The sequence below is a fragment of the Chelonoidis abingdonii genome, chromosome 2 (assembly GCF_003597395.2).
Source record: "Chelonoidis abingdonii isolate Lonesome George chromosome 2, CheloAbing_2.0, whole genome shotgun sequence".
NCBI lineage: Eukaryota > Metazoa > Chordata > Testudines > Testudinidae > Chelonoidis > Chelonoidis abingdonii.
In genome coordinates, this window is record NC_133770.1 from 124,902,450 (window position 1) to 124,917,041 (window position 14,592).

The 14,592-nt window shown below is 41.8% G+C and overlaps 1 protein-coding gene across 1 annotated transcript in view; it reads right to left on the minus strand.

Annotated features, from left to right (window-relative positions):
• GABBR2 (gamma-aminobutyric acid type B receptor subunit 2) overlaps nt 1-14,592 on the minus strand; it is a 926,530-nt gene that overhangs the window by 710,992 nt on the left and 200,946 nt on the right. The window contains exon 2 of the mRNA XM_075062656.1: nt 10,049-10,186. Within this exon, the coding sequence (XP_074918757.1) occupies nt 10,049-10,186 (138 nt within the window). The remainder of the gene's footprint in view (nt 1-10,048; nt 10,187-14,592) is intronic.

Consider the following 14,592-nt stretch of genomic DNA (forward strand, 5'->3'; position numbering starts at 1 on the left):
CCGAGCACACAGCCCAGCTCTAAGTCTCCTCCAATCGGCGCCACACACCTGGGCAGGAAGGAGAATTAGAGCAGCGCCGGCGTGCTCAGTGGAGGAGGTGGAGCCGAGGTGAGCTGGGGCGGGCTACTCAGGCAGGGTTAGCTTCTGTGGAGGGAGGTCTCTCCAGGCAGGGTTAGCTGCCGTGGCTGGGGAGGGAGAGGGGGGAAGTCTCCCCAGGTAGGGTTAGCTGCCGTGGGGGAGACAGGGGGAGTCTCCTTGGGCGGGGTTAGTTGCCGTGGGGGGACAGGGGGAGAGGGGTTAGCTGTTGCGGTGGGGAGGGTAGCTGCTGCGAAGGAGGCTCCCCAGGTGGGGGGCTGAGTTAGCTGCCGTGGGGGGGCAGGTTAGCGGGTGGGGCAGGGGTAACTTTCACCTAGGGACGGCCGAACTCCTTGCACGCGCCTGTACTAGCACCACTGAACAGTATTTGTTCTCACTTCTTTTAATCTCAGGGCAGAGATTTCTGGCCATTATGCCAGTGCTTAACACTGTGCGGTTGGATTTTTCCTGAATGTCACCTAAGCATCCTTGGCAATGGAAGGCCCATTACTCTTTTGGTCTAGTCAGGGTACAAGAGAGCTATTTGACACTAAGTTCCTTACTTTGAGGACCTTGTTGAGTTCAGATCTTAAGTCCTGGCTAAGCCAGAGTGTCTCTTGCCATACTCCTGTATCGTTCCTAGTATCATAGCCTAACAGATTGGAACCCTTGCGGTTCATCAATGAGAGTCAGCGCTGAACACTCTCAAGCTTCGCTTAGATCTGATCTCGCTGCCACCAGCCAAGCAATTTCCTAGTGTCTTGCTCACTGCTTGGCCCCCAAACTCTCCTGGGACCCAAACTCAGAGGGCTTCTGAGTTACCACAAAGGAAAACCATTCCCCTCGACCTTCTCCCACCCAAATCTCTCTGTGGCTAACCTGCGATGACGAGCAACCTCTTACATCACAATACAAGAAGTATGTCCCTCCTCCAAAAAGAGACAAACCCCAAAGACAAGGAACAGAAACGATCTACTCTCTGCCCCCGCGCCTCCCGCCCTGGGACACTAGAGAGTAAACACAGATAGCAAGCTTCCCCGCCCCCCCGTCTGCCTTTCCCCCCAATTCCTGTGGTCAACTAGAAAAAAATCAACAGGTCTTAAAAAGCAAAAAACTTTTATAAAAAAAAGAAAGAAAGAAAGAATAACGATTCGCGTAACCAGAGTGAAGATCAGGGTTTCATTTATAGAAAATAATAACAGAAAAGAAAAGGAAAACAGCCTACCCAAAACAATACAATTTAAAGTACTTATAGCCAAATACACATAAAGACTCCACCAGCCAGATACACAGATGCAAATACAGCAAAACAATTTAAAAGACTATACTTTTGCTACCTTGTACTTACAACTGGGAAACAGAAGATAAGAAAGATTGGAAATAGATCCTCTCATAGCTGAGAGAGCACAGAACAGACAAAAACCCAAGACCAAGAAAAACCCCCAAATTCCCTCCCTTAAGCTTTGAAAAATCCGGTTTCCTGATTGGTCCTCTTGTCAGGTGTTTGGTTCTCTTTGTTAACCCTTTACAGGTGAAAGAAACATTAACCCTCAGCTATCTGTTTATGACACCTAGGCAGTGGGATTGTTTGTTCTTGTGCCCTTAATGTTTCTTTGAAAAACTGCCAACTCTCTTGAACTGTTTTTCCCCTTAGAATTGCTTCCCAAAGGATCTTACGTACCAACTCCCTGACTTTGTTAAAGTCTGCCCTCTTGAGAATTAAAAACACAGCAACAATTTCAAAACGGTGTGAAAAATGTGACCTAAAATAAGAAAGAAAGAGTGGAGTGAAAAAGTCAGGATATGGAAAGAATGAATATTAAATTAATGGGAAGGCAGGGTACAATTCATTTTGTTAAAGTTCATTATTAAGAAAGTTCTTTAATAATGCTGCAACTCAACAAATAATAAACATCATGTGACTATATTATTCCCTTATATTGCATGGGTGTGGTTGATTTGGGGGATGTTTTGGGGGAGGGGAAGAGAGGGACAGCTTTGGAAGCATGGTGGCACAAGTATTTTTCACATGGTCTAGAAAGCTTTGGGGAAAATATCAAGCTATGAGCAGGAAAGCTATCCCTATCTTTGATAACAAATGGAAGGATGTTTAAGCAACTACTCTGCTACTCTGCTCTCTATTTTCTTCTTCTCTACTCTATCCACTCTTTCAGGAGTGCCCTGCACTGAAGCATCTCTTTTATGGAGACAAGCCATCATTTCAGCCAGCCAGAGGGGGTCAGTGCAAATCAAATCAGTATATACTGTGGGCTAAATATGCTGCCTCTGTGACTTTCACAGGAAAAGAATGATGGGGATTAGGGAGCCAAATTCAGATTCTTTTCCTTGCAGCATAATGCCAGGTCTGTCTACTGCCAATAGTTATATCTATAGAAATTGTTTTCCCTCTTATTCCTCTTCTTGGCTTCATCTAAATTACTACTGTTACATTATCTACATTACTTTCTATGATTCTGTATAAGTATCCATTGTCACACCTTTAGGTGGAACCTCTGAAGTTTTTGGTGGACGGTAGTTTTGAGTCTTCAGGGATGCTGTATACTATTTATTGCTTCATCTGCCAAGTTCTGCATAATTGTTGCTACTGAAGTTAAGTTTTAAATCAAGGATACTAGTTAAATAAATTGCAACTTTGTGAACAGAAGGATTTGTGCTTATCCACCCATCAAACTTATTCACAAATAATACGGACTGTATGGCAGTACAGTCTAGCAAACATTATTTTTTGCAAGCCATATCTAAAGTTGTATTCATTACTGCTGCGCCACTCATTACACTTCATGAAATCCCCAACTCTGCTCTCATTTATGTTCTTTCATCATTTAGTCAATGAAAATATCACATTTTCCACTGCTACGCCCTCTTCCCCCCAGGATAGCCTGCTATTTTCATGGTGGAAGAGACCTTTTCCACATCATAAAAACTATCTAAGCTGAGACTAACAAAACTTCAGCCAAGGTATAGTGCAGGAATAAAAATAAAATCATCTCTTGACAACAAAAGTTTTTTGGAGTTTCTATGAAAGATCCTTCATAAAAAAAATCAGAAAATTCTTTGCAAAGAGTCACTCTTAAAATACAGAGAAAATGAAAATGTTTAGAGGACATTTAAAGAAAAACTGAATATCTAGAATGTTATCCCTCCCCACAAGTCAAATAGTGGTAGGACAACTCAAGTGAAATAACAACTTTCAACTCTGAAGAGTTACAGGGAAGGAACAGAGAGGATACCAGAGGCCCCCAGTTGAGTGCATTTAGTTGGTGTAAAGTTTTCTCTTGAAGCTTCATAGTGCTGCCTCATGATTATTAATATGAAACGAGTGTTATCCTTTCACTAGTGAACTACCTTAGCTATCCAGCTACGTCTCCCTTTTCTGCACCTTCACCCCCACTACTCCAAAATGTCCCCTTCACTATCTTAATTCTGCCCCTTTGTGTCTCCATCCTGTGCACTGAATTAGGTAAGGGTCCTATGTAAAAAAATTACTTACAGAACTTAAGTAATTGTTATACATTTATAACATGTAATTTTTGTACGCTTCCCTGGGACAGTATTTTATCGATTGAATAAACCTACCCATCTATTCAGGCATTTATCCACTTCCAAAACAAACTTAAAAATGACCTCTTTGAACTTTTCCCATCACTGCTAGCTTATTGGTTATACACTGGTCATATACGCAGTATGAAGAACTTAGAAGCCTTCCAACAGCCAGTTCCAAATCATTCACATTTGAGGGATAGGCCAGGGAGGATCCCAAATGACATCCTCAGGTTGGCTGACTAGTTTGTATGGTCCACTATAAATCTGGAGATTCTGAGCCAGAAGACAAGGATTTCCTCATTAGGCCTTGGGGCATCTCATGCTTGAGGCATCTCATGATGCTCTTTATTGGTCATATGTGGATCACTGTTTTAAAGATCAGTATTAATAAATTCTCTGATTCCTCAGGGTGAGGTAAATTCCCACAAAGTGAGACCTTTAAGAATGACAGAGAAGGGAACAGCTGGGAATAGATGTGATGTATGGGCCAAATACTGAGGTCTTTATTTAGTTTTTACTAAAAAATTATTCATTTCAATTTCTTTTGAAGTCAGTGTGAGTTTGCTTAAATAATGATTAAGAAAAAAACTGAGTGAAGACCTCAGGATGTGTTGATTCAAAGCCTACTGAAGTCAAAGCCTACTGAAGCAATTAATGATCTGGAGGATGGCATGGACTGCACCCTCAGCAAGTTTGCAGATGACACTAAACTTGGGAAAGTGGTAGATACACTGGAGAGTAAGGATAAGATACAGAAGGACCTAGACAAATTAGAGGATTGGGCCAAAAGAAATCTGATGAGGTTCAACAAGGACAAGTGCAGAGTCCTGCACTTAGGACGGAAGAATCCCATGCACTGCTACAGACAAGGAACCGAGTGGCTAGGCAGCAGTTCTGCAGAAAAGGACCTAGGGGTTACAGTGGATGAGAAGCTGGATATGAGTCGACAGTGTCCCCTTGTTGCCAAGAAGGCTAATGGCATTTGGGGCTGTATAAGTAGGGAACATTGCAGTGATTTCCCTACACCCCCCTGATTTCCCAACCCCTGTTTGTGAACTGTTACATGTCAAACTGTGCTGAACTTGCGACTCTCCTCACCCACAACTATTTCAATTTGGGACAATATATACTTCAAGTCAGCGGATTGCTATGGTATCCGCATGGGCCGCCAGATATGTCACATTATTATGGCTGCACTTTTAGACAATGCTTCTTAGCTCTCATCCCCTTAATGCCCCTCTCTACTTGCATTACATGGATGACACCTTTCATTCATCTGGACCCATGGAAAGAAGCCCTTGAGGAATTCCACCATGATTTCAACAATTCCATTCCCACATCACCTCAGCCTAGGACCAGTCAGACAAGCAGCCCCACTTCCTTGACACTAACTGTCTATAGTGATGGTCACTAAAACCACCCTATACGGAAACCTACTGGACTGCATATACTTACCTTCATGCTCCGCTTCCATCCAGGACACACCATACGTCCATTGTTTACAACCAAGCGCTAGATACAACCGCATTTGCCTCCAATCCTCAGACAGAGACAAACACCTACAAGACCTCTATCAACCAAAACCCACCTGCTGAAGTGAAAAACAGATGAAGAGCCAGAAGAGTACCAGAAGTCACCCTACTACAGACAGGCCACATAGAAAATAGAATGCCACCAGCCATTACTTCAGCCCCCACTAAAACCTTCCAGCCCATCATAAAGATCTTACCACCATCTTGAAAGATGATCCCTCACTCTCACAGATCTTGGGAGGACAGACCTGTCCTCACTTTTATGGACAGCCCCCTAACCCTGAGCAAATACTCACCAGGCAAACCACACACCACAGAACAAAACACTAACCCAGGAATCTATCTTGAACAAAGCCCGTGCCCACTCTGTCCAACTATCTACTTCAAGTGACACACATAGGACCTAATCTACATCGCCACCACCATCAGGACTTGTTCCTTGCACATCATGCCTCCATGTGCCAGCAATGCCCTCTGCATGTTACATTGGCCAAACCGACAGTCTCTGTGCAAAAGAATAATGGACACCAAAATCTGACATCAGTGAAACATAATACTCCAAAACCAGTAGGAATACTTCACTCTCTGGCCATTTCAGTAACAAAATTTAAGGTTGCAATTTTGCAACGAAAAACTTCAAAAACAAACTCACTGAAACTGCTGAACTTGAATATTAATATGCCAACTAGCATACATCATTTTAGGCTTAAATAGAGCACTAGAAATGGCTGACCATTACACACATTGAATCTATTTCCCCATTTAATATCCTCACACCTTCTTGTCCAAACTGTCTTAAATGGGCTATCTGATTTCACCTACAATTTTTTTTCCTTGTGCAATAGCTCATATTATTAATTACGCCTCTTAGGTTGGTTGGTCTATGATCTGATGAATGTGGATTGTAGCCCCGAAGCTTATGCTCAAATAAATTTGTTAGGTCTCTAAATTGCCCACAAGTACTCCTGTTCTTTTTGGATTACAGACTACACGGCTTGCTACTCTGAACCTGCTAATTAGTGACTGTTTGGAAATTTGAATGAAATTTGAAACATTATACACACTTTAAAAGCATATACAGTGTATCGATAAATATGTGCATCTGAAAGTATAACAGATTGAAAAGTAGGAATAGACTTGCTTCCTATACAGCTGCTGTTTTTTATGGACATGTCAGTGCATTTCATTTTGTGCACGTTGGCACCTCAATCATTTCAAATGATGATTTGTAGAAAAGTCTAACTGGCCTCCCTGACAAGTAGTGGATGACCTGGGGGCTGTTGTATTTTATTCACACCTAATCTACCTAAGTTATCCCACAACAGAGCTGTGTGCCCAAGTGATAGATTTTGGCTGGGTGGGTTGAAATCACTTGAATGCAGTGGGGCGCCGGCGAATAAATGTTGTTCTTATTTAGTGAGTACAAGGGCAGTAGAACTGTACTTAGCCTGTGCTGATTGATGCATCGAGAGAGAGTGGGACCTGGTCCTCCTCACTGTTTAGGACAGAGTGATGAGTCTTTTGTTCTGTAGTGACTACGCGAGCTGAAATCACCGATTATCAGGCCTAGTGCTTATCCTGCTGTGGGACAGGTTCCTGTGGCGTACAGCTGTGTTTTTGTGTAGAGAAGGCCCGACTGCACTTAGCAGTGAGGCTTCCTTGCATGGAGACTCGCTGAAATTCACTGAGAGCTGGTGGAACTCAAGAGACCAACTCGCAGAGGTGCAAGTGGCAGCTGGCGCAGAAGGTGACTGCGCGGGCCATTGGCAGGCATAATGGTGGGTCACGGTGCACAACAAACAGCAAGTGGCCATGACAAACAGTGGCAGTTCGAGTACTGGCCAGGTTTCCTCTTTCCCCCACTGGAGATGTACTCATTGTGAAAGCACCTCTGAACTTGAGTTCTCCACTGACAAGCGGACACGTGTGAGTGAGTGGTGTGGTGGAGGGAAAAGTGAGGGGGCATGTTAAATAAACTTTGTTGTTGGTATATTTAGTGATTTGCTCTAGATGCTGATCTGTGATGGGAATGGACATATAATATGATTCTAGTAGGGCAGATTTATAAATGCTTATTGCCAAGGTTGTATATCTCCCTATTTCTATCTTGAGAGTCGATTATGTGGGGGTTCGTATACATTTATTATAATTAATTTTTACTTAAGAATGGTCATACTGGCGTTCAGACCAATGGTCCATATAGCCCAGTATCCTGTCTTCAACATTGGTCAAGGCCAGGTGCTTCAAGAGGGAATGACAGAACAGGTAATCATCAAGTGTCCATCCTCTGTTGCCCCTTCCCAGCTTCTGGCCAAACAGGTAGGGACACTCAGAGCATGGTGTTGCATCCCTCCCCATCCTGCTAATAGCCACTGATGGACTATTCTCCACAAATTTATCTAGTTCTTTTTTTAATCCTGTTATAGTTTTGGTCTTCACAGCATCCCTGGCAAGAGTTCCACGGGTTGACTTTATGTTGTATGAAGAAGTACTTCCTTTTGTGGTTTTTTTAACCTGCTGCTTATTAATTCATGGGTGACTGCTAATTTTGTTTTGTGAAGGATTAAATAACATTTCCTTATTCACTTTCTTCACATCAGTCAAGATTTTATAGACCTCTATCATATCCCCCTTAGTTGTCTCTTCTAACCTGAAAATTCCCAGTCATTTTAATTTCTCCTCTGTTCATACCCCTAATTCATTTTAGTTGCCCATCTCTGTACTTTTCCATTTGCAAATATATTTTTGAGATGGGCGTGACCAGATCTGCACACAGTATTCAAGTGTACACAACCATGGATTTATATAGATGGCCATATGATATTTTCTGTCTTATTATCTATCCCTTTCTTAATGATTCGAACATCTAGTTGCTATTTGGACTGCCGCTGCACATTGAGTGGATGTTTTCAGAGAACTAATCCCAATGACTCCAAGATCTCTTTCTTGAGTGTTAACAGTTAATTCAGATCCTTCATTTTGTATGTATAGTTGAGTTGTTTTCCAATGTGCATTACTTTGCATTTTATCACATGATTTCATCTGCGATTTTATTGCCCAGTCACCAGTTTTGTGAGATCCCTTTGTAACTCTTCACAGTCTGCCTGGGACTTAACTATCTTGAATAGCTTTGTATCATCTTGCAATTTGCCACCTACTGTTTACCCATTTTTTCCAGATCAAATTTATTTTGAGTTATGTTGAACAGTAATGGTTCCAGTACCAACCCTCCAGGGATACCACTATTTATCTCTCTCCATTCTGAAAACTGATAATTTATTCCCCCTTTGGCCAGGTCTACACGAGCGCAAAAATCGATTTTAGATACGCAATTTTCAGCTACTGAGATAGCGTAGCTGAAATCGATTATCTAAAATCGAGTACTCACCCGTCTTCACCGCGCGGATCGATGTGCGCGGCTCGCCATGTGATTCCGGAACTCGTTGGTTTTGGTGGAGTTCCGGACATCATGTAAGCGCGCTCAGGGATCGATATATCACCGTCTAGATGAGACGCGATATATCGATCCCCGAGCAATCGATTGTACGCGCCGATACGGCGCGTCGTATACACGTGGCCTTGTTTCCCATCTTTTAAACCAGTTACTGATCATGAGAGGACATCCTTCTTATCCTATGATGGCTTACTTTTCAAAAGTCAATTTAAATACATTTTTTAAATTATATATTTTTTAGAAATCTAGATCTGTTATGTGTTTTGTGTAACTTGCATTATCCTTATGAGTTAAATTTGCATTATCCTACAAAACATTTACTTATTCATATCTCTTTGATATATCTCATCGGCCCTGATACCTCCCATAACTTCAAATACCCCCCATTTCAATTACTGGGGAAACCACTGTTGCCAGCAGATCAAGGGACATGATCATTCCCCTCTATTCGGCATTGGTAAGGCCTCATCTGGAGTACTGTGTCCAGTTTTGAGGCCTCACACTACAGAAGGATGTGGAAAAATTGGAAGAGATCAGTGGAGGGCAACAAAATGATTAGGGGGCTGGAGCACATGACTTATGAGGAGAGGTTGAAGGAACTGGGGTTCTTTAGTCTGCAGAAGAGAAGAATGAGGGGGATTTAATAGCTGCTTTCAGTACCTGAAGGGGGTTCCAAAGAGGATGGATCTAGACTATTCTTCAATGGTCCCAGATGACAAGACAGGAGTAATGCGTCTCAAGTTGCAGTGGGGGATATGGGGGGGAACATGTTTCACTAGGAGGGTGGTGAAGCACTGGAATGGGTTACCTAGGGAGGTGGCGGAATCTCCTTCCTTAGAGGTTTTTAAGATCAGACTTGACAAAGCCCTGGCTGGGGTGATTTAGTTGGGGATTTGGTCCTGCTCTGAGCAGGGGGTTGGACTAGATGAGCTCCTGAGGTCTCTTCCAACTGATATTCTATGATTCTATGAAAGGGAGTCTTTCTATTCACTTTATTGGGCTTTAGATCAGCCACTAGATTAGTACACTAAGTTGCTTGAATGATCTCTCTGTACTGTATTTCATTAATCTTACAAATTCAGGCATATATCACATAAAATGTAAATAAATATCTGCCAGGACAAACCAGGTAAACCAAATACTTTTAATTTCTAATCACAAATATTCTGAACAGCTTTATAATATTTTTGAAGCCTCAACATGCCAATCCCTGAAAGTGTTAAGTTAAAGTTTCAAATTAGTATTAGAAATGATTGTCCTTTTTATATATAACCTCATTGACCTTCAAAGTTATTGTATATTTATTCACATTTAACATTTTGCAAAGCATTAATCAAAACTTTTGACAGTTATTAATTTTCCAATAATTTCTTTAAAGAATTTAAACAGTCACTAGTCAAATATATTATATGTCATGACTTACCTGAACCAAATTCCATCCTTTTAGGGATTCAGCAATGATAGAAGTGACTGTTGCACATACTCCACCAAAAACCATCAGATGATTAGGTCCATATTTTATTGCATCATAGAAGGCTTTAAGTCCTTTTGCATTGTCACACTGGAAAAAAAAAAGAATTTTTTCTTAACTAGAAATTGCTGACAATATGGACCATTACAGATAACAATGACTCAGCAACAAAATACTGAACAGACAAAACATTCAGACATTGAATTGACTGGGTTTGATTTCTTAGTGCCCAAACTTGCAAAGTGCTGTGCACCCCGAGCTTTGGAATTCCTGAACACAAGGGCTCTCAATGTGCCCAGCCTCCGTACTGGAGGCAAAAGCTTATAGAAAAGGTTTCTTGCATCATTTAAGTCCCTTGTGCCCACTCTGCCAGAATTTTGATAGCTAAAATGTTAGCCATTAATGTCTGTGATGGAGAACGAAGCAGCAGTGACAAAGAACAAGTACTGATGATTCAAAATTTTAATAGAATCATTTTGCTACTCAGCTAGATTTTCTCTAGTAGAGTATGTTAATACTTGACATGACAGATTTGTCAAAGAATATATTTTATGCACTGGCATCTGTTGTGAAAGTTACATCCATGTCAAAGCATGCAAATAACATTATTTTATATTAAAAAAATGTAAAACCTCTATATTTTATGTGTATACATATACAAAATATAATAAAACAATACTTGTAAGTAACAGGGACACAAATTGGTCAAAATATCAAGAAAGTGTAATTTTAAAATCCTATGACTATAAACAATTGGATTACTTCCTTGTTTTAAATTATAAAGAGCTCTACTGTAGTTTGCGAGTAAGCTCAAAAAATGAAGCCTGAAGAACAATTCCAGTCAAAGTTGCAAGGGATGTAACTCTCAGGCTTATGCTGGAACAGCCTCAACTTCTTTATAATATCTCATACAGTAGCAGTTTGATACTTCATGTTGTAGAAGAATGTTAGTAAAACATATGCCTGAAATCAATAATTCTGTTTCCAGATGTTAATAAGAGCAGATACAGATCAGATATCTGTCAGGCTATATGGTGGCTAATGGGACCAGCAGATTCTTTTTTCTAGTTCTCCCCTTTTTGTCCTAGAAAGTCCTCTTTAAATATAATCCTTATAAAACCGTGGTACAACAGCCTCCAATATTTAATTATAACTATTCATTTGTTCACATGTATTCATAAATTGTTGATATAACATTTACTATCATCCTATTTTAAATAGAGTATTAATTGTGTTGCACTTTGTTAAAAGAACACAGATTTCTACTAAGACGTTTGCAAGCATATATTAATCTTTTTACAGATTTCATACTTTAAAAGAAAAATATTGTTCTATTTCTATTTGGGACAGAATTATTCTTCTTACTCTTATCAAACGATACAATTTTGCACTTAATGCATTTTTATTGCATGATACAGTACAAATGGATTCTTCTCTCTCTCCATTATGTCAGATGTTTTCCATAAAACTTGTTCAGCTTGGCAAAGACTTATCAATTTGATGGACTGCTGATAAACTCAAACAATGTAGGAATTAACGATGCGATTACTGGATTGAGGAATGTCCCCAAATTGAAGTAGCAGTTTATCTTGAGCAGAACTTCAATGACACGCTACAACTAGGTCAAATTCTAAAACATTTCAACATACTGTACTCTTGGCTTGAAAGATTTATACCTCACCAGTCCAGGTTGTAGGTCCAGTTGTCTATTTCCCATTACACCAACTTCAAGTTATTTGATGCAACTGCTGATGTGTGTGTGGATATTTAGTGGTATTTGTATTTCACAGAATAATGGTATTTATGGAAAGTGCAAACCAAAATGTGGAAGAAGGAGAATGTCAATATTAAAGAAATAGTTGGGATGTGGCCAATAAAATATAGTACATATAAAAGGAACAGAGGAACAAAAAACCCTTACTCCACAAATTTAAGATCTACAAGCATGTTTAAAAATGAAATCTTTAAAGTAACATGACTCATACTGATGTTCACCACTCAGGCCTGGTCTGCACTACGTGTTTAAACCAATTTTAGCAGTGTTAAACCGATTTAACGCTGCACTCGTCCACAAAATGAGGCCCTTTATATCGATATAAAGGGCTCTTTAAACCGGCTTCTGTACTCCTCCCTGACAAGAGGAGTAGCGCTGAAATCGGTATTACTGTATCGGATTAGGGTTAGTGTGGCCGCAAATCGACGGTATTGGCCTCCGGGCGGTATCCCACAGTCACCTTGTGGACCGCTTCTGGACAGGGCAATCCGGAAACTCAGATGCACTGGGCAGGGTAGGACAGTGAAAAGCCACAAACTTTTTGAATTTCATTTTCCTGTTTGCCATCGTGGAGGCTTCTGTTCGAGCCGGGTGGCAATGCAGTCCCAAATCCAAAAGAAGTCCAGCATGGACTACAGGAGATATTGGATCTGATTGGCTGTATCGGGAGACAATACTGTTCATATCACCAGCTCCGTACAGAGACAAAATGAGGAAGCATATTTAAAAATCATCCAGGCTATGTAAGAGTCCACAGCGCAGGCTGTGTTGACAAGCATAACGAAGCCAAGATTCAAATGACGCTCCTGGAGGGAGGGCGTACTGAGGACTCCAAGCCTATCCACAGTCTCCGCAGTCTCCGAAGCATTTGCATTCTTTGGCTGAGGCTCCACATGCTGTAGGGTCAAACAGATTGTCTGGCGTGTATTCGAGTACTATGTCGTCCCAGATTTACACCTCCACCCCCGCCCCCCCGTGAAAAAAGGGGGAAAAATTTGTTTCTGGACTTTTTATATGGTACCCTATGTCTTACTGCTGCTGCTGGTAGATGCGTGTGGCGCACTGCACAGCAGCATGCCTCTCCTCCCCTCCCTGGTGGCAGGTATGAACCTACAAGACTTTAGCTGTCCTCATCATCTGTGTAGTGCTCTTGCTGCCTTCAGATGAGTCGGCTGGGGGAGGCGTGTAAAATTAGGAATGACTCCCGGTCATTCCCGGGTAGATGGACGAATTGGCTGCGGTAACTGTCTTCAATAGCAACTGGGCGGCTGAGTTCTTCCCCCCCTTTTCATGGTCCGAAAAGATTCTGTACTGCCGCTGGCTATAATAGCGATGGGGATTGCTGAGGCTCCTGTCCCCACACCCGTTTAATGTCCTGCCTGTGACTATCTAGCACTGTGAGGGCTTTGCCTCCCTCTACATTTTATCTCACTAAAAAGTCAGTGTTTTCTTATTCCTGCATTCTTTATTACTTTAATCACACAAATGATGGGGACACTGCCACGTAGGCCCATGGAAGTTGGGGGACGGGGGGGGACAGCAACGGGTGGGTTGTGCTAGGACATCCCCTTAGACTGGCATGCAGCTATCATCTTTCGCGGGATTGACACGGAGCGGACTGTTGCTCTCTGATCTTTGATACACTGGTTATCTACTACACTTGCCCCATATTCTAGGCACGACTGACTCTATTTTTAGAAAACCATAAAGGAGAGATTGACTCAGGAGTCATTCCCATTTTTGTCTTTGCCACCCCCGGCCGAACCTCAGCGAGGCCAGCCAGGAGCACCCATGACAGCAGCAGACGGTACAGAACGACTGATTAACCATTCATCCATCAATTTTACAATGGCCCAGCAGACGGGTACAGACGACTGGTAACATCTGAGCTACCTTGCAAAGGCAATGAATGCTGCTGTGTAGTGCTGCGTACCGCCTCTGTCAGCGGCATCCAGTACACATACTGGTGACAGTGACAACAGGCAAACGGCTCCATGGTTCCCATGCTATTGGCGTCTAGCCAGGGCATCCAGGGAAAAGGGCGTGAAATGATTTGTCTGCCGTTGCTTTCACGGAGGAAGGAATGGAGTGACGACATTTACCCCAGTTACACTCGTACACTGTTATTTGGCACCATCAGGCACTGGGATCTCAACCCAGAATTCCAATGGGTGGGGGAGACTGTGGGAACTATGGGATAGCTACGGGATAGCTGCCCAGAGTGCAACGCTCCAGAAATCGACGCTAGCCTCGGTACATGGACGCACACCGCCAAATTATTGTGCTTTGTGTGGCCACGTGCACTCAACTTTATACAATCTGTTTTACAAAACTGGTTACATCTTATTTCTCATCCTTTTCCTAAATATTGACTATCTGAGCCTGATCCTGCTAATGAATCTGCCTGCATAGAGCCTCAGTAAAATGGATGGGACTCCATTCAGATGGTCCAAGTGGGAAGATCCTTTAGAAGGTTCGGGAGTTTAAATTGTAAGTTGTTTTATTTATTTTATCCTTTTATATTTAAAAATAAAAATATACCTACCCAAAAGATCTAGGCACCCTGACAATTCAATTATCAATACAATACTTCCAGCAGCATTAAAAAACAAACATTAACAGAGAACTAACTTTACTTGGGCAGTTAGCCAACAAACAACAAAAGGCTCCTTCTCACCCAACCCTCTACCAGAACCCTGTCAAATGGATGGCTCTTTCAGAA